The sequence below is a fragment of the Mauremys mutica genome, chromosome 1 (assembly GCF_020497125.1).
Source record: "Mauremys mutica isolate MM-2020 ecotype Southern chromosome 1, ASM2049712v1, whole genome shotgun sequence".
NCBI lineage: Eukaryota > Metazoa > Chordata > Testudines > Geoemydidae > Mauremys > Mauremys mutica.
Window position 1 is genome coordinate 41,045,613 of NC_059072.1, and position 26,151 is coordinate 41,071,763.

Sequence of the window (26,151 nt, forward strand, 5' to 3'; positions counted from 1 at the left end):
TTGCCTCGCAGTAGTACAGTTTGCCACTATGCACAATTTACTTAAACCTCCACTGTTTGCTAACAATAGTGTGCTAAATTCCACCGTGGACTATTACTACTTCAAGCCAGATTATTTATACTGTGATAAAGTTGAAGAATAATAAAATAACAATTTATATCTGATTGTGCCATGAAAATTTCCTTTTTGCTGTTTGTGCCGATTGCAGAGCATAAAACAAAATCCATCTTCCCCTCAGAAAACTAATGTTCGGGTTGTCTGCTGCACAGCCCACATTTATTAGCCATTAATTTAAAAAATCTTTCAGGTTTAATAAGAATGAGAAGTGGAAATGTAAAATTCCAACCAAAGTCAGGCAGGAGTTTGGTGAGATTCTGTAGGAGAGAACTCAGTGTAAGCTATCATCTGTTTTCGGTACTTCTGTGGCCCCATTACCTTCATATCTGATCACCACAGAATCTTTTAATTTATCCCTACACCTCTGCGAGATGCAGGGAAGTAATACTACCCCCATTTTACAAATGGCAAACTGAGCCACAGAAAGACTAAGGGACAGGTTTTTAAAGGTATTTAGGCACCAAAAAAATTCAGATAGGCATCTAGGTGCTTTTGAAAATCCCACTAGGCACCTAACTTCCATTGGGTGTTAGGAGACTTGCTTAAGATCACACACAGAACTGAACCCAGGTATTGGACTAGCAATCTAATCACTGCACTATCCTTCCTCCCTGATACATGCACAACATTTTCCAGCTGAAACAAGCTTACATTGACCTCTACTGGCAGGGAAAGGCTCCTTTATTCCTCATGAAGTCAAGCCAAGGCCTATGAACCCTGAAAGTCCAAATTTAAGCCTGGGCTACAGTAACAGGCAAATCCATCATATGAGATTCTGTTTCTGTCATGTATTGTAGGCATTGTTTTTAACATTCTCAGTATTGCACTTACAAATTGTGGCCTGTCAGCTAAGAAAAATGTGTTTGGGTGAGTCCTGTGATGGGTTGGAGGAACTGGCTAATTGGTTAGATTGGCTCCATTGTCTAGCCACCAGTTTGCAGTCTTGAGCCTCTGCATTCCAGTTCCTTGAGTGAAATTCACTAATGGGAAAGCAGCTAGATTTTCTCATTAGTTTGAAAGAAAAGGTTGCTCTTGTGTTCCTCATTTAGCTGCTTTGGAATTGTAACTAATAATTCTAGAGATGACTGTTAATAGTCTATAATGATAGAAAATAATTATTTAGTAAATAGTAATTGGGATATTATATAACTGGTAGCATGCAACAGTTCCCTATACATTCAGTAGTATAATTAGAAGTGTTAATTAAAGTTTGCAAACAGATAAATAGGGAGAAGAAATGTTAATTATTTCTAAAAATGAGTGTGTGGGGAGGATGAGAGGAGAAATTTAACCATTAGCCTGCTAGCACATCTGAACCAGTGTTTCCTTGAAAGGTGGAGTGTCTTCTTATTTGATCATTACAACAGATTTGTAGAGGCACGCCGAATATTCTGAAAAATCATAATCAAGAGGCTTGTCTGTCAGGTTTAAAGCATTGGCACAACTTTGAAAATGAGCAATCTGTTGTGTGCTGGGTTTGAATCCAGCATAGGAATCATAGCACCAGAGAAAATGCTTTATCTAAGATTAATGATTATTATTTATAATAGGGCTTCAATCAATTAAAAAAAATAATCACGATTAATTGCATGATGAAAAAAATCATTGTGATTAATCGCGCTGTTAAACAAGAATAAAATACCATTTATTTAAATAATTTTGGATATTTTCTACATTTTCAAATATATTGATTTCAGTTACAACACAGAATACGAAGTGTACAGTGCTCACTTGATATTTATTTTTTATTACAAATATTGGTACTGCAAAAAACAAAAGAGATAGTATTTTTCAATTCACCTAATACAAGTACTGTAGTGCAATCTCTTAATCACAGTGTTGGGCAACCTACGGTCTGTCAGGGTAATCCACTGGCGGACTGCGAGACAGTTTGTTTACATTGACCGTCCACAGGCATGACCACCCGCACCTCCCAGTGGCCGCAGTTCACCGTTCTGCAGCTCCCACTGGCCGGGAACGGCAAACTGTGGCCACTGGGAGCTGCGGGTGGTCATGCCTGTGGATGGTCAATGTAAACAAACTGTCTCGCAGTCCACCAGTGGATTACCCTGACAGGCCACGGGCAGCCCGCGGGCCACAGGTTGCCCACCACTGCTTTATCATGAAATTTGTACTTACAAATATAGAATTATGTACACAAAATAACTGCATTCAAAAAGAAAACAATGTAAAACTTTAGCATGTAAAGCAGAGTCCTACTTCAGCCAATCTCTCAGACAAACAAGTTTGGTTACAATTTGCAGGAGATAATGCTGTCCGCTTCTTGTTTATGTCACCTGAAAGTGAGAACAGGTGTTCGCATGGCACTGTTGTAGCCAGCGTTGCAAAATATTTATGTGCCAGATATGTTAAAGATTCATATGTCCCTTCATGCGTCCATGCTGATGACGGGTTCTGCTCGATAACAATCCAAAGCAGAGTGGACCAGCGCATGTTTGTTTTCATCATCTGAGCCAGATGCCACCAGCAGAAGGTTGATTTTCTTTTTTGGTGGTTCGGGTTTTGCAGTTTCCACATCGGAGTGTTGCTCTTTTAAGACTTCTGAAAACATGCTCCACACCTCATCCCTCTTAGATTTTAGAAGGCACTTGAGATTCTTAAACTTTGAGTCGAGTGCTGTAGCTTTTTTTAGAAATCTTACATTGGTACCTTCTTTGCGTTTTGTCAAAACTGCTGTGAAAGTGTTCTTAAAATGAACTTGTTTTGGGTCATCATCTGAGACTGCTATAACATGAAAATACTTTCATCAAGCCCTACCAACCTGAATACATCTAACTTATCTGCATATTCTCTAAGTGTTCTTTCCCCCTTTTGGCTTGCATTCCATCCCCCTTGTTTTCAGTATTAATTATGCTGAGAATCTGGTCACTATTGTCTTTTTTCATGAAGACTGAAGCAAACTAGGCATTAAACACCTCAGCCTTCTTGATGTCATCAGTCATTAGCTCATCTTCCCTGCTAAATAGAGGACCTGCACTTTCCTTCATCTTTGTTTTTCTCCTAATGTATTTAAAGAACTTTATATTGCCTTTTATGTCCCTTACTAGGTATAACGCATTTTGAACCTTAACCTTTATGATTTTGTCCCTACATGCTTTGTGCTATTCTGTTGTACTCATCCTTAGCAATTTGTCCACATTTCCACTTTTTTGATTTTCTGGCATAAATCTATCATGCACATAGTTTTGTCTAATTATGACCATTTAAATTGCAGCTTGCTTATTTTTCTTCTAAAAGGTGGGAGAGGACAGTTGTGAAAAATATTCTAATTACCCTATAATCACTGGACCTCAATTGGTGCAGCTTTCTAATTTAATTGAAGTCAATAAACTGTATCAATTTACAGCAGCTGAGGAGCGCTCTTATGTCAGCTGATATAAGAAATCAACTCTACTAACATTTCCAAATAAGGGTAGTGCTCTGTAAGATTTTCATGTACTAATTGCAATTGAAATGCATGCTGAGGTCTAAAGGGACTTGTTTGATTTTCTTTTTGTCTTTCCATTTTAGCTGTTTCCTTGCTCGTTACATTGTGTCCATTAGCATAGTACATTATTTGTGTTTGCACAGATTTTCTTGCCAAAGGCTGCCCTGCAGCTGTACAGCCATTGGGGTAACCAGCTGTTACTTATGTAAGCCTCAATCATTTTGTATGACCCAGTAACTTAATTATGCCCTGCTTAAAGATGCTAAATAAAATTATCTTCCGAACAAATGTACTTCATTTAGTACTTTTTCTGTCAAGTACTTGAACTCTGTCACTTGTGCCATATGCGTTAAAATAAATACAAACATTTTAAACCCAAGCCTACTAGCCGGTTAATTATTATAGAATCAGAGGTTGTTTTATAGCAGAGAGGTAGTCATGTTAGTCTGTATCCACAAAAACAACGAGTCCAGTGGCACCTTAAAGACCAACAGATTTATTTAGGCATAAGCTTTCATGGGTAAAAACCCACTTCTTCAGATGCATGGAGTGAAAATTACAGATACAGGCATAGATTTACAGGTACATGAAGAGGAGACAGTTACCTTACAAGTGGAGAACCAGTGATAACAAGGCCAATTCAGTCAGGGTGGATGTGGTCCACTCCCAATAATTGATGCGAAGATGTCAATACCAAGGGAGAGAACATTGTTTTTGTAGTGAGCCAGCCACTCCCAGTCCCTCTTCAAGCCCAAATTGATGGTGTTAAGTTTGCAAATGAATTGTAGCTCTGCAGTTTCTCTTTGACATCTGTTTTTGAAGACTGTTTTGTTTTCACTCCATGCATCTGAAGAAGTGGGTTTTTACCCATGAAAGCTTATGCCCAAATAAATCTGTTAGTCTTTAAGGTGCCACTGGACTCCGGGTTGTTTTATAGTATTTGTAGTGCTCTCCATTATTTGTTTAGTCAAGTTATATTGCAGGTTAGGTGTTTCAGAAATTAGGAAGTGAAATGTAATGAGTAACATTATGTATCAGCAGGATTAATAATTCTTTTCTGTGTCTTTCAGACATGGAAATGGAACTCCAATAGTGTTGGTTAGGTTATTTAGCAAATACATGCAGAACAGGAACATTCTTTGTTTCATAATTGAACAAGAAATTATAATCTTTGCTGTTCAGCTAAAATACTGCAAATCAAAGGTTGTGCTAGTCAATGAAAGGGACTGTTCATGCTGTAGGAAACCACACATCTTTAAAATCCTGAAGCTGGAGAAATCAAATTCAATCCATATTTCTTCACTTAGCTCATCTCTCTGTAATTCTCCTTAAATCAACATTTCTTTCTTTTCCATTACAAGACAATCATGCATATGAAAGTGACAATTTTGGCACTGCCAATTGGCTTCTTGAGTTTTGAATGTTCCAAAATGTCATCTCCCATATTTTCAAAGGGATTATTATTGAAGATGTGCCAATATACATGAATTTATTTTGAATAGTTGCCCATCTGCCACATTTGCTAGTTGATTTAGCTTTTGGATAGCTAAACTTTGCATTCAGAGAAGATACCTGCAAACTGAATTAATTACAGACCGGCATCTTCTCTAAAAGGATGTTTTGCTGTAAAATTCCAAAAGAGGAAATATAAAATGATTCTTTAAATCATGTTGCGTTCTGTTTAGCTCTATCTATCCAGGTGGATGGTGTAAGTCTGAACAAGACAGCACAGAAGATGGCGTGTTATACATTTCTAAGTACTTGAAAAGAGGTTGGAAATGAGTTGTGAACTTGAACATATCTGTATTGGAAAGTCTTCTAGTATTGACTGTGAAGGACAATTATATAGATATAATAATTGGAAATATGAAAGGTGAAATTCACACCAATGTAGGAAGCCAGCACAAGGCTTAATGTACTGCTTACTTCCCAGCCTATGCCTTATGCTGTCCTCTCCTCATGAGTGAATTTCACCCACTGTGACTATCTGAAATGTACAGTGTTTTAAGACAGAGAGTAACCCTCAATTGCATGTAAGAGAGTTTGTTAGTTTAAAAATGTACATCATTGTGCATTGCTGAGGCAGCAGGGCCACTATAATCTTTACATCTTTCCCATTTTTCCCTTTTCCCAGAAAGTCTTCAGTTTGAAATAATTAAGGTTGAAAATATATTTCTTTTATAGATTATGCAAATAAAATGCAATTATGATAAAAGTAAAACTTAAATGTTCAATACCAAAGAAACTCCTCACTGTGATAGAGCTCTGCCCTCTTTCCACGATGCACTCCTCACTTAATGGTAGGAATTCCTGCCTTTTAGCCCATATGTGCTTCCTTTGTATAATTATATAACCTGCACCAACCCTTCTGGCCTGTAGTGCCTGCAGATCTCAATCCAATAATGCAATGGTGCGACTGGTGTTTGGAGATTTTCACCCCAGAGTGGCTTGATTTTTCACAGGTTGGTGAGCATTGCAGAGTATTTTTCGGATGGAGTGAACCACAGCTCCCACTGAGTGTAATTTAAGTTTTGGGTGTGTATCACTTCTGAATATCAGGATCTTTATGTAGAATGGGCATTTTATAGATTGAACTCAAGCCAGTGTGTACACAGTGGGGCCTCTTCACAATATGGATTGTGGGGTGAATGGATTACATTAGGGTGGACAACCCAAAGTGGTGTAATGAACAGAAGTGGTGTGGTGCATGGAATGTAGTCTGTGAGATGCTGTGGTATCTGATCTGTGTCAGGAGAAGGGAGAATAATCAAACCGTCCACCTATTAGTAATAAGTGAGTCTGGAGTTTTGCAAGCCAATTTGTAGAGTTTTCTCTGAGTGTGTGGAGTGAGCTTGCATTTGAATGTTAGAGAGGATGGACCAAGGTGCAGGAGGAGATTTAAGGTAGTTGTAGAAGGAACTTAAACTTTAAATAGCATTACTTTCAAACATCTGTTGTTTTCTATCTAAAACATAATAACCATTATAAATTAAACAAATCTGAACCATAACTGTTTTAACTTAGCTTTTTTCCTAGGGATTTCCAATGATCACAACATTTTATATCTCTTACTAATTTTTTCCACGTTACAGTACAATGTTTTAAGTACAGCCTCCTTTACCATAGGTTACCTACCAGGCTGCAGGCTGGGTCTCCAGAGGTTATAATGTCTGTGAGAGCTCTTTCAACAGAAAGAAGGGGAAAATGTCTTTTCTGGAGTTTCATTATGAAAGCAACTCATGGAAACTGGGCTGAGTTTCCACTGAGTTTGGAGCAATTTTCATGCTGCTGTGTACTCTGTCTCCCTGCACTGCCTTCTTCTTAGCGGCCCAGACTCCCCTTTACCTTATTTGTTTTCAGGGCTAGAGAAAGCCTAGCGGCCTGTTCTCCCTCCTTTCCTTTGATGCATTAGAATGTGTCCAGATGGCCCCTTTACCAGAACGGGAGTAGAGAAAGCAAGATACAGGTGGTGGTGTATGAAGTGAATGAATTTGTAGGGGGCATTGGATGACCATGAATGGGGAAAGGGGTGCTGCTGGGTGGTCATGACTGGATATTTGGGGCTAGGTGAGGGAACGGGAGTTCACTTGTCCCTCACTGAATGGGTTCCAGGAAGTATGTTTGTTTGGACTAGAGTTGTCCTAATCTGAAATTCTGGTTCCTCTTCATTAGAAACTATCTCTGGAAGCCACCCTGGGTATGTCTATACAGCAGCTGGGAGGTGTAATTCCCAGCTTGTAGGCTCTGCTTCAGCTAGTGAGCATGCTAAAAATAGCAGTGAGGCTGTGGCTGTGCACGTGGTGGCTCAGGCTAGCTCTCTGAATGAGATTCTAGGTACGCACTCAGGTGGCTAACCCAAGCTGCTGCCCATGCCACTGTGGCCACACTTCTATTTTTAGTCTGCAAGTTTGAGCAGAGTTGGTGCACATCCATCCACCCAAACTGGGAATTACACATCCCAGATGCAGAGTAGATGTTCCCAGAGTTTGTGTCAGGCTGAAGTGGAAAGAACACTCTGGGATTTGTTTTAGCGAGCTTGAGAGCCCCACCATAGAATAACGTCAGTCACCCAGTGGGAAAGCATTATGGGGAAAGTACTAGCAGTTAAAAGTAGTTGTTACTTATTCTATCGATGACCTACATATTATTTGTCATCTACAATTACTGGACATACAACCTTCCAAGAGTGGGTTGCAAATTTGAGCCCTTTATATTGTTACATTATTTAAAATAACAAATAAAATATGAAAAGAAAGCTATTCCCTTGTCACAACAAAATAATTTTTAGATAAAAATGAGATGCTTATAGACATAAGACTTAAACGAAAAATATCTGAATAGTGGAGCCATTATCATCATTAATCTTGGGAAGTGCAGGTACATATGGGCTCCATTGAGGCTATAGGTTTCCATAGCTCTCATAACGTCACCTCAGCTTTATACCATGCATTCATGCACATTTAATTTCAAATCTACCCTCAGATCTTTCCTTCCCCTTAAAATCTGAAAGCTACTGAAATGTATAGGTAAAATAGATAAGAAAGCCAGAATTGGTTTTCCCAGTCTCCTGTATAGTACACAGGATCAAATCTGTGTTTACTGTTAATGATAATAAGCAAATGAACATGGTGGGAGAGATTTCAGTTTTCTCTCACAGACTGATTTTAATTGATAGGTTTGGCAAAAGAATATTTAATAAGGATCAAAAAATATTTGATTAGTTCCCCATATTTTCGAACCCACAAAGAAGTTTGAAGCAAAATCTTGTCCACAGACTCCGGCTTTGTATTTTCATGTATTTTGGGCCAAAATAATGAAAATCACGATATCTTTCAATATAATGGTTATATTTGTAATGCTTTCTTTTAAGCAAAGTTGGATCTTGCTTTCACAGTACCATGAATAGAAATAATAAAAATCTACAGATCCAAGTTTTAGGGATTTCTGCAGAGAAGGTGGAATATTTTTATGAACTGTTCTACTTGACCCCAGTTAGAGCTGCTTCCTACCTGGCTTTAATCTCTGGCCTACTGGGTTATAAAACATTTACCTGCAGCTTGACCGGTTTCTTCTGCATCTGTGCTTTCTTATGAAATTGATGCCAGGGTACTGCGCTCTGATTCATCAGTCAGGATGCCTGGATATTGTGATCCAATGGAGCAAGCAGCACCACACAAAATGAAGGACAGCCTCAAAGAAAAGGTCATGTGCAGTTGAATAAAGCATTCATCGGAGTCTAGGAGGAAGGGATTGGATTGGGTCGTCTCTCCCTTCCCTGTCTATTTTCTGTTGTTGCAGGAGGGATTGGGAATGCATGATTTCACTATATGAAAAGAGTCATACTGTGTGCACCACAGCTACAGGGAGACTGGGACTTGTGTGCCTTCCTTCCCCAATCAAAGTGCTAGCTTGCAGTGAGAGAGGAAATGCTATCAGGTGGTCTGATAGAGACTCCCAGCAGCCATGGACCTGGATGGGGCATAAAGCCAGTCTATGAGAAATGAGGACAAAGGGGAAAAGAGCTTCAAAGTCTCAGACATTAGAAAAGCACCAGCAGGAGGCACTGTGGCAGTTGCAGATGGCAGGTAGGAGTTGGTGGCATACAGCATAGAGCAGTGGTTTGCAAACTTTTTGGATCGGTGACCCCTTTCACATAGCAAGCCTATGAGTTTGTCCCCCATTATAAGTTAAAAATGGAGGGGGTAATTTAATTTAGTGGGGGCTCGGAGCTGGCAGTCCCACAGCTTGTGACTCCCATGTAACCACCTTGTGACCCCCTGAGGGGTCACGGCCCCCAGTTTGAGAACCCCGGCATAGAGCCAGGAAGACAGATAGAGTAGATCAAACCTCCATCCAGTCATATATTCTCCTAACAACAATTAGGAGGCAATAGGAAAGTCCCCCACCTCCAAGCCAGCTAGAACAGACCGTCCAACAGGTGCTAAGAATACACCCACTGCCCATATACTGAGACACAGACCATACTATATGTTCCTAAAATGTCAGAGAGGATTACACTACATAGCTAGCAGTCAGATGCCATGGCGATGGACACAGTATAAATACAGTCCTTCCCAGCAGCCAAGTGTGAGGATACAACAGTCTCAGTTATGTTTGGACTTGGGAAGGGGCTTTGCTGGACAAAAGGGGTGTAGTTTGGGAGGGCTAGGCTACACTACAAGTGCTACATCAGCACGCTGTAGTCCGTGTGGTGAAGACATTCTATGCCGATGGGAGAGAGGCATAATAAATCCACCTCCATGAGAGGCAGTAACTATGTCGGCGGGAGAGCTTCTCCCACCAACACAGCACTGTCCACACCAGTGCTTGGGTCAGTGTAACTTATGTCGCTCAGGAGGGTGGCTTATTCACACCCCGCATGATGTAAATTATATCGAAGTAAGTGGTAGTGTAGACCTGGCCTAAGTGTGTGTGTAGTTCTTTTAAACTTACCCCAGTGGTGGCAGCCTAACTCCTAGACTCCTGTATCTTAAGGTTAGCTACCACTGTGAGACACACGGAGGATCATTTAGTATTTGCTAGCTTATTGAACTGAACTGTCTTTGTTGTTGTTCATTTATTTTATTGATTTTTAGTGCAGCTCTTGCTGTAGCAGCCAGCCATTTATTTACACAGAAGGATAAAACTACCCACAATGCATAGCGATTAAAAAGCCACTATCCTTTCGTCAGGAATAAAATCAAACAGAAGATAAGAGTCAGACAAAAGTTAAACCAAATATATAACGTTCTGCAGCTCACTAGACCTGGGCTCTGGCAGGGTGCCAGAGGAGTGAATTTTAAAGATTGAAAAGACCATCATAAGAGTAAGGTGAGGCTCTTTTCCCTTTGCCCTTCATCTTGTGTAGTCATTTGCACTTGCTTTGCATTAGTGTAAATGATGGTACAAGCTGCAGAAGAACAGAGAATCAGGCCTGGAGTATTTAAGCACAGGGGCTGTCAGACTGCCTCCTAGCTGAGCTGAATATTGCAATGGGGGTATGCTGTAAGGTGATCAAGAGACAGCTTTTACAAGTCTAGCAAGTTGTTCAATGCCCTCAGCTCCCATTGGCTTCAGCGGGAGTTGGTGCTTATCACCTTGCAGGGTTGGACCTGCAAAGAAGAGGACACCTCAGCAATGTCTTTCTTGAAGTCAACCAGACACTAATTGAAAGCCAGCTCAATACTCAAATCATGGGTACAACATACTTGTTCACAGGGGATTCCTCCACTCAGGGCTCTAGGCAGTTTTCTTTGTTAGTGGAGTAAGTTTTAGATGATATAAGACACCACCTTTACCCTAATATTAGCCAAATAATCAAACAATTTCATTAAAAATAATTTGCTGTTTCTATAATCAAAACATGAAGCTTTGTTATTAATGGAATATGAGAATTTAACAGGTATGTTTAGCAGCACTGTATTAATCACACCATCTCAATGTTCCTGGTAAAATAATTAGCAGTAAAATGCTTGACAATCTTAGCATTTAAGTAGCCATACTTAAGTTTCAGAGGTAGTGCATCACTGAGAAAAATAGGCTATAGTCACACCTATTTTAGCGCTAATGTTTCAGTATGTCTGGTGTCTGATTAAAAAACACAACAGTTAAAACTTATTGTTAAAACTTATCTTTGCCACCTGAAAGGCAAAAACTTTGTTTTTTTCAGTTGAAGCTTAGATTGGTAAAATCCAGAGAAAATTTCCAGGCAGACACAATTTTAGCAATGGATAACTCTTATAAAGGGGCCTGATCCAAACCATTTGAAGGCACTGGGGCTGCATTAGGCCCAAAGTTTGGGATCTGGGTTTGTTTCATTTGGAATGGAGAAGGACAGCAGTGACACAGTAGAGAGCAAGTGCAATCAAATCAGTGATAGCAGCTCCCAGCAACAGGGTCCTTTATGGGACAAACAGAAAGTATCACAATAAAAAAATTCCTTTTTGTGACAAGGGTGGTAATAGGAATGGGAACTGGTGCAAGCACTATCCATTCTCATTACATGCAGAAAACTGTTTTCTGATGGTGTCAAGGTTCCTTCCCCACTCTGAACTTTAGGGTACAGATGTGGGGGACCTGCATGAGAAGCTCTAAGCTCAATTACCAGCTTAGATCTGGTCTGGCCGCCACCATTCACAAGCACTCCCTTCCTTGGGTAGCCTTGACAGACTTCACCAATTTCCTGGTGAACACAGATCCAAACCCCTTGGATCTTAAAACAAGGAAAAATTAACCATCCCCCTTCCTTTCTCCCACCAACTCCTGGTGGATCCAGATCCAAACCACTTGGATCTAAAAACAAGGAAAAATCAATCAGGTATTAAGAAAAAAGGCTTTTAATTAAAGAAAAGAAAGATAAAAGAAAACCCTCTGGGAGAGATTAGCATACCAGCTACTCTCACAGACTACAGATTCCAAACACAGAGGATGTTCCCCTGGGCAAAAATCTAATACACACAAGAATACCCAAATTTGATAATTCCCTTAATGGTACCAAGACAGTTACAAAGAAAATAAACATAAACCTATTTATCCCTTTCTAAAACTTACTACTCTGATAAGAGGCTGGTTCCTTGATCTTTTTCATTCCGGCTGAAACTGAAAACTAAACAAAGGAAAAAACCCTCCTTCCTTTTGAAACATCTTGTTCCCCCATTGGTTCCTCTGGTCAGGTGTCAGCTAAGCTAGGTGAACTTCTTAACCCTTTACAGGTAAAAGAGGCATTAACCCTTAACTATCTGTTTATGACAGATGGTCTTTGGTTGCAGTAGCAGAAGGCTATTATTTTTCTTTTCTTCTTTCCCCATGCCTATATGTTCTTTACTTATTGTAGAACTGATTGGGCTAATTGGGTTATGAACTACTGTAGAGATAAGTGATATAAGACAAGACGGGCCCCCGTTACAAAGTTTGGATCCTCCCTTCTCCAAACCTGGAAGTGTTTGTATCCTGCATTTTGATTTGGGCCGCTCTCTAAATGTAAGCAGAACTGTGCAAAACTAGGTGGCTCCATTTTTGTGGATTCATGCAACATTGTCTTTGGTCCTGCTCTGTGCACATTTGCATCCCCTGAGTTTCACTTTGAGTTTCAGACTGGAATAAACCTAGAACTTTAAAGTAAAACTCAGTGAAAAGGTCCAAGTTTCACTTAGTTCCAAATGGAAACCGTGTGAAACTACAAACTCCCTGATTTCAATCCACAGCTGAGGCCCAGTTTTGAACAAACCTTGGTCACAGCTAAGCTTTGGATGAATCAGGAGCTAATTTCAAACTAGTGGAGAAATTCCTATTGTGGAGAAATAGGAACGCAGCAGGCATAGTATGGATGGTGCAGCCTGAACACCCACACTATGTACTTGGGAGCTCAGGGAAGGAATTGGCTTCCTGAGACTCATTTCATACGGAGTTTCCCCTTTCACATTGCAGGGCTGTGTCTAAGTGGTGCAACTTAGTCCACAGTAATAAGATCCTTGGAGTGTAAATTATAACTCTTTGGGTTAAATTATGCCAACAATGGGTTTAAGCTTACTTCAGCAATAAATGGAATCCCCTTGCCTCCTTCTCAGTTGGTAAAACACAGGGCATATCAGTTGCGCCAAATAAATGGAACCTGAAAGGACAAACAATTATTAGCTGCCGAATAGTCCTATTGGCAGGAATGGCATCTGTAATGTGCTTTGTCTTCAGATTATATTCACTATTTAAAGCAGTCAACAGGCATTGATGCCATTTGTATGTAAAGTATGCCTTTCATATATGTGCAAACATCTTTCCATAGAAAAACCTTCCAGTTATTTTAACCATATAAGGTTACCTGGACAAATCTTAAAGGATTCTGTGGGTCAAACTCTGCTCTTAGTTATACCAATGTAAATCCAGATCAACTGGATTGAAATTAGTGGCATTACTCCAGATTTAGACTGGTGTGAGTACACAATTGGGGTTTATCCACTTTTGGAGCTATTATAGTGATGTATTATTTAAATGAAGGAAGTGCTACATACCACTTCCAGTAACAAAATGCAAAATCCTTTGGACCTTATTATCCTGACAGTTGCATGCAAACAACTCCATGGAGAATGACAACTCTACATTTAGTATGCGAAGTGTTGTCAGGTTTAAAAGTGCTAGATCTGTACCCAGGTGGTAAATTGCACAGGGCACTGTTGGCTTTTTGGTGAGATTTGACACATTATCTATAGAATAACACCGATAGTTTGTGGAGTGCCCCATGGTGTGAGTTCACACCACTTAAGCAAATCTGTTACACTTTTCATGTAATGGTGCTTTAAGTTATAGCACTGTTTGTGATCTCTAAGGGTAAAGTAACTAATGGAAAAACTTTGTTCATGAGTTGAAGAACGCTCAAAATGTGCTACCGTTTGGGTTATTCTGGGCCAGCTTATTACATCTTTAATTTTCTGCTAAGGTCTGATTTACTGAGGGCATTGGCTGCAGTGAAAACAGCTGATCTGGAGATTGACATTATTGACAGATTCTTAGTACTGTATCTCATGATGATAGTCACTATGCCATAAAAACACATCCCACACTGAGATTAAATGTTGGTGGAGCTGTCAGGAGGTGGAATATGTTTCACTCTGCCCCATAGAGTGGGCTCAGTGTTCCTTCTGATAAAGTCACAGTATTGTCAAGCTAGAAAGAGAAATTGGAGTAAGCCATGTAGAATTGTAAGTAAAATTCTTGTTTAATAATATAAAATCCTCTATGAGAGGTAAATGTTGAACAAAGCCACAATGAGTATTTTAATGTGCTTTTTTTAATAAGTATTTGCCCTCTGTGTTTATTACCATGGAGCCATCATCACCTTTTCTTCCCAGGCAGGCAGGAAAAGATCAGAATAGCTTGGTTTTCATAGTAATAAGTGATAGACAGAACACTCCCTTTGAGATGGTTATTCTTCCTGTTTGTCTATAGGGGATAGAGGTCTATTTCAAACTGGCTCCCTAGAGACACTATATTCCAATTTCCTATTTACAAAGTCCATAGCATATAAGAGTATTTGTTATGTGCCATTTAATAGTATGATTAGAATTCAACTGTCATGTACAAATGTTAAAAGAAATGGTATTCAAACTTCACTGTGGGGAAACTCATTTTCTTCCAGGCACAGGAGCCAAACACTAAATCAAATGTTTCTCATTAGATTCTGTGTTAAGCATGTTGCCATTTGAACAGTACTGCATGCACTGGTGCATCAGTGAATGGCATATTATTCCAGAAGCTTCTGTTTAATTAGAATAGATGATACAGGGCTAACCTTGTTGTCATCCTTGTTGTATATTATGTCTTCACAGACACATTTGTTTATAATCTGAAAATGTAGGTGGTTCAGAGGCTTAATTATTTTGAGGGGAATGGAGTTTAATACGCATTAGCTGCTTCTACCACTCACTCTTTAGTGGAAGAAAAAAGAACACTTGGCTATAATTAAAGACAATCTGAGTGAAGCTTCCTTCCAATGTACACACTGTCACGTGACAGCATGATACCATTTCCATGTTCAGTTAGTATTTTTAAGATAATTAATGTATTTCCCTATGTATTTTCTATCAGTCATACAAACATTGGTTTTTATGTTGTTTTTCCCCCCAGATGTACATCCAGACAACAACACTTACTGTCTCCATGAGTTTAAGTGCTTCAGTATCTCTGGGCATGCTCTACATGCCCAAGGTTTATATTATCATTTTTCATCCAGAGCAGAATGTTCAAAAACGGAAGAGGAGCTTCAAGGCTGTTGTGACAGCTGCTACAATGCAAAGCAAACTGATCCAAAAAGGAAATGACAGACCAAATGGCGAGGTCAAAACTGAACTGTGTGAAAGTCTTGACACCAACAGTAAGTCATCTGTAGACTTTCCCATGGTCAAGAGTGGGAACACTACCTAATAGATGTACGTTGGCAAGAATGCACTCACTTTTAATTGTAAACGTTATTCTTTTCTTTGCTTGTACTGCGTGAATGCAGAGACGTGTCAGAATTCAAGCACCTTTGAGCACAGGTTTGCCAACATGCAAATCTTTTTTATGGGTGAAAACTGGTGATTACAAAAATAAACACATTTTGGAAAACCCACATCTTTTTAAATGATCTGGCCTAGCTAGCACTAATTTGTTGCATCATGTTTTGCTATGGCAGTCTCATTATATACTGACACTTCTTAGGATATATTTAGGTGAGTCATTTTCAAGACTATTGAAAAAGTATGGCTTCATATTCTACATTATATTTTTAAACTACAAATAGACATGGGTGAAAATGTTCCTTCCTTAATCTTCTGCCCTGTACTAGAATTTTTTGTATAACTTGTGCATTTCCTATGGTTTATCTGTAGTCCTAAAAGGGCTGCCTGCTTCCTCCTGGTGAGGACTTTTGGAAAAAAAAAAAGTACTGCATGATCCCATCACCCAACTCTTTGCTATAGTTTTTTATTTTGAACAAAAAGTAGTGGATCCCTTTTCAAATTTACAAAAATTTATCATAAGTATCTATGTTCCAAGTGTTCATTCACATATAGATTAGACACTATATTTTTAGATTTACCAAAGGATAGAAGTGGGAAGAGAATATTTTCCACATCTGGAAGGTCTTTGAATCCTGGCACATCTCTTAGGAATTGATAAATTATTATAACTTCCAAACAGCAGCATGTCATAAATAGAGCTGAGTGAATGTTTTCTGTACTCAGCCTTTTTTAGTGACAATCGCAGATTCAGTGACACCAAAACATTTAGTGAATGCATACTGGCTTTGCCAAAATTGTTCTGGAAATTTAAAAAAATTCCAAAAAAAATTCAAACTATTTCATTTTGACATTTTCTAAATGGACCTTTTTGATTTTTTTAGTTTGAAATGACTTTTCATTTGAACATTTCCTTTAATTTTGATTTTTTAAAAATACAAACATAAAATGGTCAAAACTGAAATGAAACATTTAAATTTTATTAAAATATAATGTTTCATTCAGCCCCAAACAAATTTTATTTTACTCTTTGATTCACCAAAAATGTTGTTTGTTGGGTCAACCTAAAATATTGATTTTAATATTTTTTATTTTTTTTGCAATTGCCAGCAAATTGAAAAATATTTTTTTGCCCAACTCTAGTAATAAAGCCTGATTAACCGTACTTCTGAACAAAAAAAAATGTTTTGAATAAAGCCAATGATTCCCCTTTCCCAAATCCAGTGGTAATAGAACATACGTTTATATGTTGGAATTAGAGCTTCAGTGAAATGGTAGTTCCTGTTATGGTTAAGGACTAATTCCTCCCATTATGCTTCAAATGGATCCTCTAGAGTTTTCTGAATTATTATTACTCCTGAGGTTGAAGGAAAATTGAATAATAATATTTTGCTTGTACACACCGACAAACCACTGCACATAGGATTGTGAAAGTTATTAGACCAAATCCTGAGGTTTGTACTCACTCCTTTCACATGGAACTCCTAATGAATTCAGTCAGAGTTCACCAGAGTGAAGTACAGTGTAAAAAGTGAGTGAGGATCTTAGATTTGTTCCATAACTCACTTGTTGGAGGATACTGGGTACAGATTATCTTTTAAAAATTCAATAATTCGCCTGCTAAACTTATGGCCATTCAAAAGTGTGTAACTACCAGATGAAGCAATGGAGCCACTGCCTTTGGATTTCCATAGTTTCATACTACAACCTATAACAGAGGGGGAAATAATGATGAAATTCTCTCTAGATCAGATGTCAATGTGTAAATATGAAACCCCCTACATCTCTTACAATTCTTCATAAGTGCCAAAAGAAAATGGGTGGAGGGGGGAGAGAAAGAGAGTTTCCTTGCTGAGTTGGCAAAATGATCAACATCAGAGAAAAAGGTCAAATATAGTTCCACAATGGGGTGCAGAAAGAGATGGTAAGAAAGCCCTGCATACCTGAGATTTATCAACTGTACCTAATGAAGAAGAAATGCTGTGTCTAGTATTCTTTTAACTATGACTATGCATAATTCATGAAAACAGCTGCCACTGGAAACAAGTCTGCTTTCTCCAGCAGTGTGACTCACGCAGGAAAGTATCAATTTACCGTATTCTAAACCTGATTTAACACTAGCACACCTATATAATTTTCAAGCGCCTCAGTAGTACATCTCTTCAAGGCTTTGATCCATGTACTGTTATGCTCCATAGGTAAGTATTCAAAAAAATCAAGTTCCCATTCTAGAGAGCTAGCCTCATGTAATTGAGCTGGCTTGGCTAAAAGAATGGGCTATTAGGTTTTCAAAAAACATACTATATCCGTTAGATTTTGTTAACTTTCCTCTTTTCTGCCAAAATAACTATTGTCAAAAAAATTTTGAGGCTGCAGTGAAGGATACATTAAATTAAACTGTTTCCCCTAGATCAGCTGTAATAACCCTCAAAATCCAGAAAAATGTCTCTTTGAACTGACATCTGTAAGCCAGTCTCAAATTGTTATTAGGTGAGCACAGTTCCAGCATGTAAGTCTTACCTAGAGAATAGCAGGCTGTCACTCACACTCCAAAAATGGAGAAAGTTACAGAATGTACGAAATCAGGGTATCACTACTCCAGAAATGGACAGAGAAGTTTCCCTCCCCTTACCTAATCGATGATGCTGATGCTGATGATGACAACAACAACCACAGCTTACTATCAAAGCACAAACAGGAAGAAGTGAATTTGTTTGCTGATTTTTGGGAGGCATCAATGGTGCATTCAATGGATTTCTTATTTAAAGATATGCAGCCAAATTCTGATTCCATTTATATATATGATAAAGTAAAGGGAGCTGTTTGCATGTGTCTGAGGACAAAATTTGCCAGTTGAAGAGGCAGGAGGGCAACAGAGAGAAATCAGTAGGCACAATATATCAGGATAACTACAAAAGGATTGTATACTCAACTGCTGTAAAACATGGACTTTGATGAAGCTATACCAATTTATACCAGTTCAAGATGTGGCCCAGAAGGCTTGATTCAGCAGCCTAGATGCAGAAGTAATTTCTGTTGAAATCAAAGGAAGATTTTCTCTTTCAAAAGGTCTGCAGGATCAGATCCAAAGCAGGGATCAGGTGTGCCTGATCAGTCACCAGCAGGGAGTGAGCAGACAGGGCAGAGTGAAAGTCAGCATGTGGTCAAGTGAACACTAGGCAATAAACAGAGGGACAAGGAGGTTAATACCGGACAGTCACCACATTTGGTTTTCTTTTCTCCGACTCTTCTCATTCTGATGATTCCTCTGACAAGATCTGTATTATTCTTGCTGTCTTTCTCAGGTGCCTTTTTGGTTTTTTCATTGTCCTGAATATTTTGATTTTTTCCATAGTCCACCTTTTTATTGTTCTGTTCTCTGTTCTTCTGCTTGCTCTCTGCCTTTTTCTTTTTCTTAGTGTCCTTGTTTCTGCTGCATTTTGTCCTCCACCCCGCTCTTTTTTGGTACTTTGCAATTCCTTACTCGCTCCCCCCACATACACACTTTTTCTCTCTTCAAATTCTTCTTCTTCCTATGGTTTTTATATACTGAGTGTTGTTTTATTTTTTATTTGCCCTTCCTATTCTTTGTCTTCTGTCCTGTTTGTTTATGTTTTACTCATTACAGCCATTTACTCTATTTGTTATTCTGTGCTTTAGCTCTGTCCTTTATATCTTAACATTTCTTGGGTCCATCTCTTTTAATCTATGCCCCTACTCTCCTGTGCTTGACCATTCACCAATCATTTTTTCCCTGTCAGAATCACTCTTCTAGGCACATGTGCTGAAATCCTGGCCCCATTGAAGTCAATGGCAAAACTTACAGATTTCAGTGGGGCCAGGATTTCAGCCATAGACTGTACCAAATCCATTTGCTTCAGACAGCAGAGGAAAAAAAAGCAAGATAAATTACACACAACTCTTGACATCTTGGAGTAGAACCCTTATCCTTCAGTTCTAAAAGGAGAAACCACTACTGCTTGAGCTAAATGAGATCTCTCTGTCTGCGGTCATGTACAAAACTCATATATTACAGCATCACTCACTGGTGTTTAATTTCTGCCTAACAGGGCTCCCCAGGTGGCTTGATTAAACAGGAGTTCTTAGTCTTCATTCAACCTCCATTCATCCAAATGCACCAGACCTTTGCAGAGAACAAGGGATGACCTAGGGGCTTAAATAATCTCTGTTGAAGCTTCCATGCTACTCCCATTAAAGGCAGGCCAAACAGTCCTCTACTTTAGCTTCTTTTGGGCTGGGATCAAAAACATTGTACCTAACAGAGCACTCTACATGGCTCATATCAGAATCTTCTCCCACAACAGGTAATAGTGAATCTCAGGTGCCCCTCACCCCTTGTCCTCTTTCCAGGCACCAAGGGGCCAGGTATTCCAGCCCTTTCCAATGCCAATTGTTTCCATTAGCTTCTCTGTTCAGCAGTCACTTGTGTCAGCTGATTCACTATCACGTTCTCTGTTAGTTTTCCCCCCCATTCTTTTGTGTTTCTTTCTTCGTTTGTTTACTTTTCTGCCCTCTCTGTGTGATGTTTGTGATTTTACTCTCTGTTTTTGTTCTGTGTTGGTTTATTACCCAAAACTCCATCTTCTGTTTTGTTTGTGTTTATGACAAGCTCCTTCTGGCCTTCTAGAAAGTTGTGGTGAGCTGAAGCAAGCTGTGGGGATCAATATGGGCCCATCAGTAACTTGGTATTCAGTAGAGAACTGTTGAGTCAAAGCCACTAATATCTTCCCAGTCTATTTTCACAAAGCTAATCCTGAATATTCAATGTTAATTTCCATCATTGGCATTGTCTGGTAAAACTGGAAGAACAAATACTCAAACAAGTATGGAGGGGTTCTATGCCCTTATTTTATCCTAATGTTGCCACTGATAAACATCTAGTAAGAAGAAGAAATGTGTAGGTTCTGTAATACAGTATGAAAATAAAATAAATGATAGCACAGTATCTCTATGTAGTAACTTTCATCCAAGACAATTTAATCACAGATGATTTCTATGCTAAATCATAGGTAGAGCTGGTTAAAAAAACCTGACTTTCATTGAATTTTTTCACAAAAATTGCATAACAAACTCAGTGTTTGGAGAATGTTGGCCAGCTGTAATAACTGGACTTAGCACAATCTTCCCTTGGTTTTAATAAAATATAGATTTTAAATTACTTTCCAAATAATATTGTGGTTCTCATTGGTAACCACAATTGTAAATTTATTTCTCTATACTATGAAACTCTTATGCAAATATATGTTCCCACAGATATTTTTTATAGTTAAGTTGTCATTAAGGTTCGAGCACATATCAATGGTTTGACTACATTTTACCTTTCAAAAGAATTAAAACATTCAAAGCCTGGGAAATGAAGATGTGAAATTGTATTTCTCAAAGAAGGCACTTAGATTTCCATATCTCTGAACTCATGCTAATATTAGCCTACCATTATTCCTTAATTGCATGTAGGGGATGGAAAATGTGCACCACAGGATGCTGGTTTTATCATTTGTTTCACGCATATATGTCTCTACACCAAGGCATTGATCCTGCAAGCTATTTGATGTGGGCACATCTCCACACCCATGGGGTGCCACAGGAGTGCAGGAACTGAACCACATGGGGAAGCATGCAGGATCAGGGCCTTGATGTGCTGCTTTGCTTTGTCATTACTAAGGCTATGATTTAATGACTGGTATTTTTAGTAGAAGTCATGGACAGGTCATGGGCAAGAAACAAAAAATCACGGCCTGTGACCTGTCCATTACTTAGACCATAAATACCCCTGATTAAATCCTGGGGCTGGGGGCACGGCACCAGCTGCCAGGGCGGGGGGAAGGCCCACGGCACCAGCTCCAGGCAGGGAGCAATGCTGGGGGTGGGGGTGCCCCATAGAGGCAACAGCAGCTCCGGTTGCCACTGCAGGGGAGTCCCGGGGGTAGGGTACCCAATTTGGGTTGGATGTATACCTGGAGGTTTCATCACATGACATAGTCTTTAATTAAAGACCCCTGCTCTCTACATCCCCCCTTCCCAGCTCCATTTTGCCCTCACTGAAACACAGGTCCCTCTTGAGTGGAGTATGGTGCACATTTATCAGTGTCAAATAAATTATACAGCTGTATAGGACAGGAAATGAAGAAAAAAATGTGCAGGTGGGTCAACTGAAGAAAGAACTATGTCACCTATTTTAAATACGTATAGGACAGCCCATGATAATGTTTCTATGCAACTCTAAATCCTTTTGTTTTGGTTTGCTTCTATTGTCTCATTCCAAGAGCAGAGTAATAAATGGGTTTGAAAAGGATATTTCCAGGAGCATGATGAGTCAAGTTTCTTGTCCTCCCTGGCCAGATAAGCTTGCCGAGTTTGGTCCATGCAACAACTCTGAAAAAGTCACAGTCTTAAAGCGCAATAAACTAGCAGTTGAGGCTCTTAAATCCCAAACAGGAGCTGCAGGCTCATTAGCATAAACTGTATAGATATATAAGGTATTTATCCAAAAAAAGAGAAAAGCTGAATATGCCGGTGGTCTGATTTTTCCAGTCTGGCAGTGGGATTAGTGTTATCACAGTGTGAACTACTATATAAACCCACCATGAGAATACTTTGAAATAAATCTGATTTTATTTTTAAAGTCATACTATGAAGAATACACCTACTTATTGATTTTTACTTTCTTCTTCTTGACTCATCGAACACTAGATGCATCAAAGCAATGTATTCAGACTGGCCGATAATTCAACATTAGTTCTTTTCCCAGACACAAAAAAGGAACCTGTCCAATTTGCATACGTGTGTTCTATTTACTCATGTTTTACTGGGAACAAAATCACTTTATGTTCTAAAGAAATTGGTCCAGTTTCAGCAATCCTATTGTATTCCCAGATGGGAGAATGCAGGGCAGAGTGAGAGCATCTCTTCAACAATCCAGCTGTGGGAGCGTGAGAGAGCTCACAAAGGAGTCTCATGTTCCATGCGAAAGTTCTGAAAGAACATGAATTTGGCTATATTTGCTTGAAGAGGCTTGGTACTCCAGGAGCAGGGCTATTTCCTGTCAGGAATGGGGTACTCTGATCCTTAAGCAGAGTCATATGAAGGCCTTGCCCAGCACCTGCTCAGAGTAGTCTTCTCTTGAAGTGGGATGGCCACCAGTCTTTTATTTTTGTAAGCAACACAATTTGCTTGCTGGTTTTCACTGAGCTGAGTTTCAGAATTCACATTCATTTTCTCAGCTCCAAACCTTCCTAGTGGTCATAGTTCTGAAACTCCAAAACTGGAGGTACCTGTATGTGTGGTGATAAACAACAAGCTCTTTGACAGTTGTTTTGATGTATGTGTTCTCATGATGATGCATTCCCATATCCTAATGGAAAAAGTCAAATCAGATTTGACTTTCAGTGGGCTGGTTCCCTGGTGTCTTCCAAAGCTACAAGTGCAGGATTAGAGTCACATTCCCTAGAAATGAAAACACAAACATGAACTTTACACAGTGTATCTCATTATTTATATCTACATAGTGATCTTCCAGTAACACAGTTCTGAACATAATGTAGTTGGACTAGGGGGTGGGCCAGAGAAGATTGTATTTCCCTGCTTCTATTTCTGTTCTTCCACTATCACTGTCAGATTCCCAGGTCAGGTTTAGACAGTGTGAAGATGTCTTTTCCTATTTCAGCTATGTAACAACATCAGTGGATTCCTACCCAATACTACATAGCAAAGGACTGTACTCAGAGAGAGAGAGAGAGAGAGAGAAAGAAAAAAAGCTTGATTGATACTGCGTTAGCCTTGATTCTGAGCTCACACCAGTTTTACACTGGTGTAACTTCATTGACCTCAGTGGAGTTATATATTTAGGCCTGATCCTGCACTACTTAACTTTAAGCATATGAGCCATCCAAGTGAAGACAATGAGACTGCTCATGGCCTAAGTCTTTGCAGAATTGCAGTCTTACGGAGTAGTGACATCAGTGCAGTTACTCATGATTTAAATTGGCATGCGTATAGAATTATATGGGCCAGATTCTCTAGACCACTAAATTCATTTTGTGCTGCCAGCTGCCTCCACCCACTGGGATAAATAGAGTATGTCAGAGGCAGGCTAGAGACAGAAAGGGGCGTGCTGAAGCCGAGCTCCTCTGCACCTGATGCCCTACAGACTTTATAACAGTGGTGGAAGATAGAGTCAGCACCCTACTGCTCTAAGTTCTGCCAGGTCCATGCAGCTGGGGATCAAGGAGCTGCCTGTGGCTCTCTGAAGCCACCATTGCCAACTCTATCTGAGCACATTAGTGGAGAACTGGGTCCTTCACCTCTAACAACAATAAGGAACCGTGGCTGCCAGGTAGACATGCCCAATACTGTATTTAGGTTCAGTGACTTGTCACCATTTTACCTTAACAATAGTCCAGGAGCTGACTCATCCTCAAATATTGCACCTTTCTGAACAAGCAAGAGAATCTCTGCACTAAGGGGAAATTCACTTGTAAGAAAGGGTGGTGCTGTTGATGCTGTTAACCTCCCTGGGGAATATCACCACAGAAGGGCAGTTTTAAAGCACAGTCTGGGCTCTGTAATAAATACTCCTGTGGACACTTCCTGGAGGAGAGATGTTCTATGTCAGAGCATCTCCTGAGGATGCTGGTCACATACCTTCATCAGCCAGCATTGCCCACTTCCAGGGCTGCATCAGCCACCTTTGGCCTCTTTCCCCTCATATAAGAGGAGTTGTGGATGTTTTGTATGCCTGTAATTCCCTCCTAGGTCTCTGTTCCACCAGTGGATGTCTAGCCTGCCTCAGTCAGCGGAAATTGGAGAATGACTCAAGCCCCAGATGTGAAAGGAATTTACAGCATTTTGCTAATTTTTTTTTAATTAGCCCAGTAAAACATTGAAACTAAGGCACAGCATATTATATTTAAAAAACACAACTAGCCAGCAAGAGATATGAAATATGCCCAGTATCTTGTAGAATAAAGAGCTGTGTGTCCTTTTCTCACCCACCAGCCATCATGTTACCCCTAAACCACACAGAAATAAAATGTCACAAAAAGCACTGTATTTGGGTCCTGTTTCCAGCAAGCTATTCAGAAAAGCACTTAAATGTATGCTTCAAGTTAAGAATATGCTTATGTGGTTTCTTGAATTGGGAACTTGGTGAAGTTGATTATACAGCTGAATGCTGACTAAATACTAAATTAAGTTAATTGCTACACAAAGTGCTTTATGCTGATTCCAAAACCTGAAATATAACTTTGCTCTTTTCTTTTCTTTTTCTTTTTTTTTTTTGCTTTGCAGCTTCCTCTACCAAGACAACATATGTCAGCTACAGCAATCATGCAAACTGAGCAGGGAAATGAAACACACCTGAAGTATGTGAAAATTAAAAAAAAAACAATGAATTTACTACCACCAAAACCTCGGTCTTGGAAAGAGCTGTAGACTCCAATCGACTCAATAGTCAGTCTCTTAATGGACAAAGATTAACCACGAGCCAAAAGCAGGAGGGGCGGGGAAGGGAAAAGCTCGGTTTTATACAATTCAGACCGAATGTCAAACTTCTGAACTGGTTACTCACAAAAGGAAGTAAATCACAAAAGGAAAACAAATGTTAGCTTGTGAAAAAAAAATGCTGTTGAAATAAACCATGTCTGATGTTATACTTGTAAGTACTTTTTTGTGATTGTGAGAATTTCCATTCCTGTCCCACATTGTTCAACTTGTATAAGAAGATGAGTTTGTTTCTTGTTATGACTGACTGAATCGAAGCCGTGGGTTGTGCTAAACTAAATACAAGGATTGACGCATGCACATTTTTATACAAAATAATTTATTTCTAATAATAAAGGAATGTTTTGCAAATGTTCAGACTTGTTTCGTTGCAGTTTTAAGGAAGAAAAAACACATAATATTTTAAGTCCTGACAATATTGTCTGTTTGTTTAGAATGCAGTAAGGGGGGGAGGGTGTTTATAAATAAACAATAATGGTGTCAGAGGAATGCAGTGTAAAGTATAAGCATGTTGATGGAGGTGTCTGTATGTGCGTGTGTGTGTGTGAACTCTCCGAGGTGGGTGAATTTGTTTTTAAAATTGTGACTATTTTAAAATTGCTGGTAGAAGTTTTTCCCAACGTAAATACATTTTATAAGATTTTGTGAAATGAAGGACTCCTGATGTTGTGCTCACCATTTATGATTTAGCAATTGTTTTTTTTTCTTTTGAAAAAATTATCAGACAATTATAGCAAAGATGGTAAAACTAAAAACTCAGATTTCTTACAGTAATCAGAACCAGCAAACTGAAATAAAAGGTTAATCTTATTATCCTGTACAATGCTATTATGTTGCTGATACTCCCCCATCAGCTATGATGGTTTGCCATTGCTGGCAATCACATCTTATTGATGGATGCCTTAGAAATAACAGAGAAAGGAATCAGTGGAATATTTGGAAAGCAGTAAAGTGGATATATGAACTAACTTATCAAACCTTTCAAAATCAAAGGAAATAGCTATTCAAGTACAATTCTGATGTCTTCTAATTTTCAGAATTAAATTATTCAGTAGTTAATGGTGCCATGCCATTAGAAAT

The 26,151-nt window shown here is 39.2% G+C and overlaps 1 protein-coding gene across 3 annotated transcripts in view; it reads left to right on the forward strand.

Moving 5' to 3' along the window:
* Positions 1–25,365, forward strand: part of GRM8 (glutamate metabotropic receptor 8) — a 525,047-nt gene extending 499,682 nt beyond the window's left edge. For 2 of the 3 annotated variants that reach the window (XM_045001072.1, XM_045001073.1), the window contains 2 exons: positions 15,182–15,428; positions 24,859–25,365. In XM_045001072.1, coding sequence (XP_044857007.1) covers positions 15,182–15,428; positions 24,859–24,908 — 297 coding nt within the window. In that variant the 3' untranslated portion in view covers positions 24,909–25,365. Of the gene's footprint in view, positions 1–15,181; positions 15,484–24,858 lie in introns of all 3 variants that reach the window. The other variant, XM_045001074.1, reaches the window with a different exon arrangement.
* The last annotated feature ends 786 nt before the right edge of the window (positions 25,366–26,151 follow it).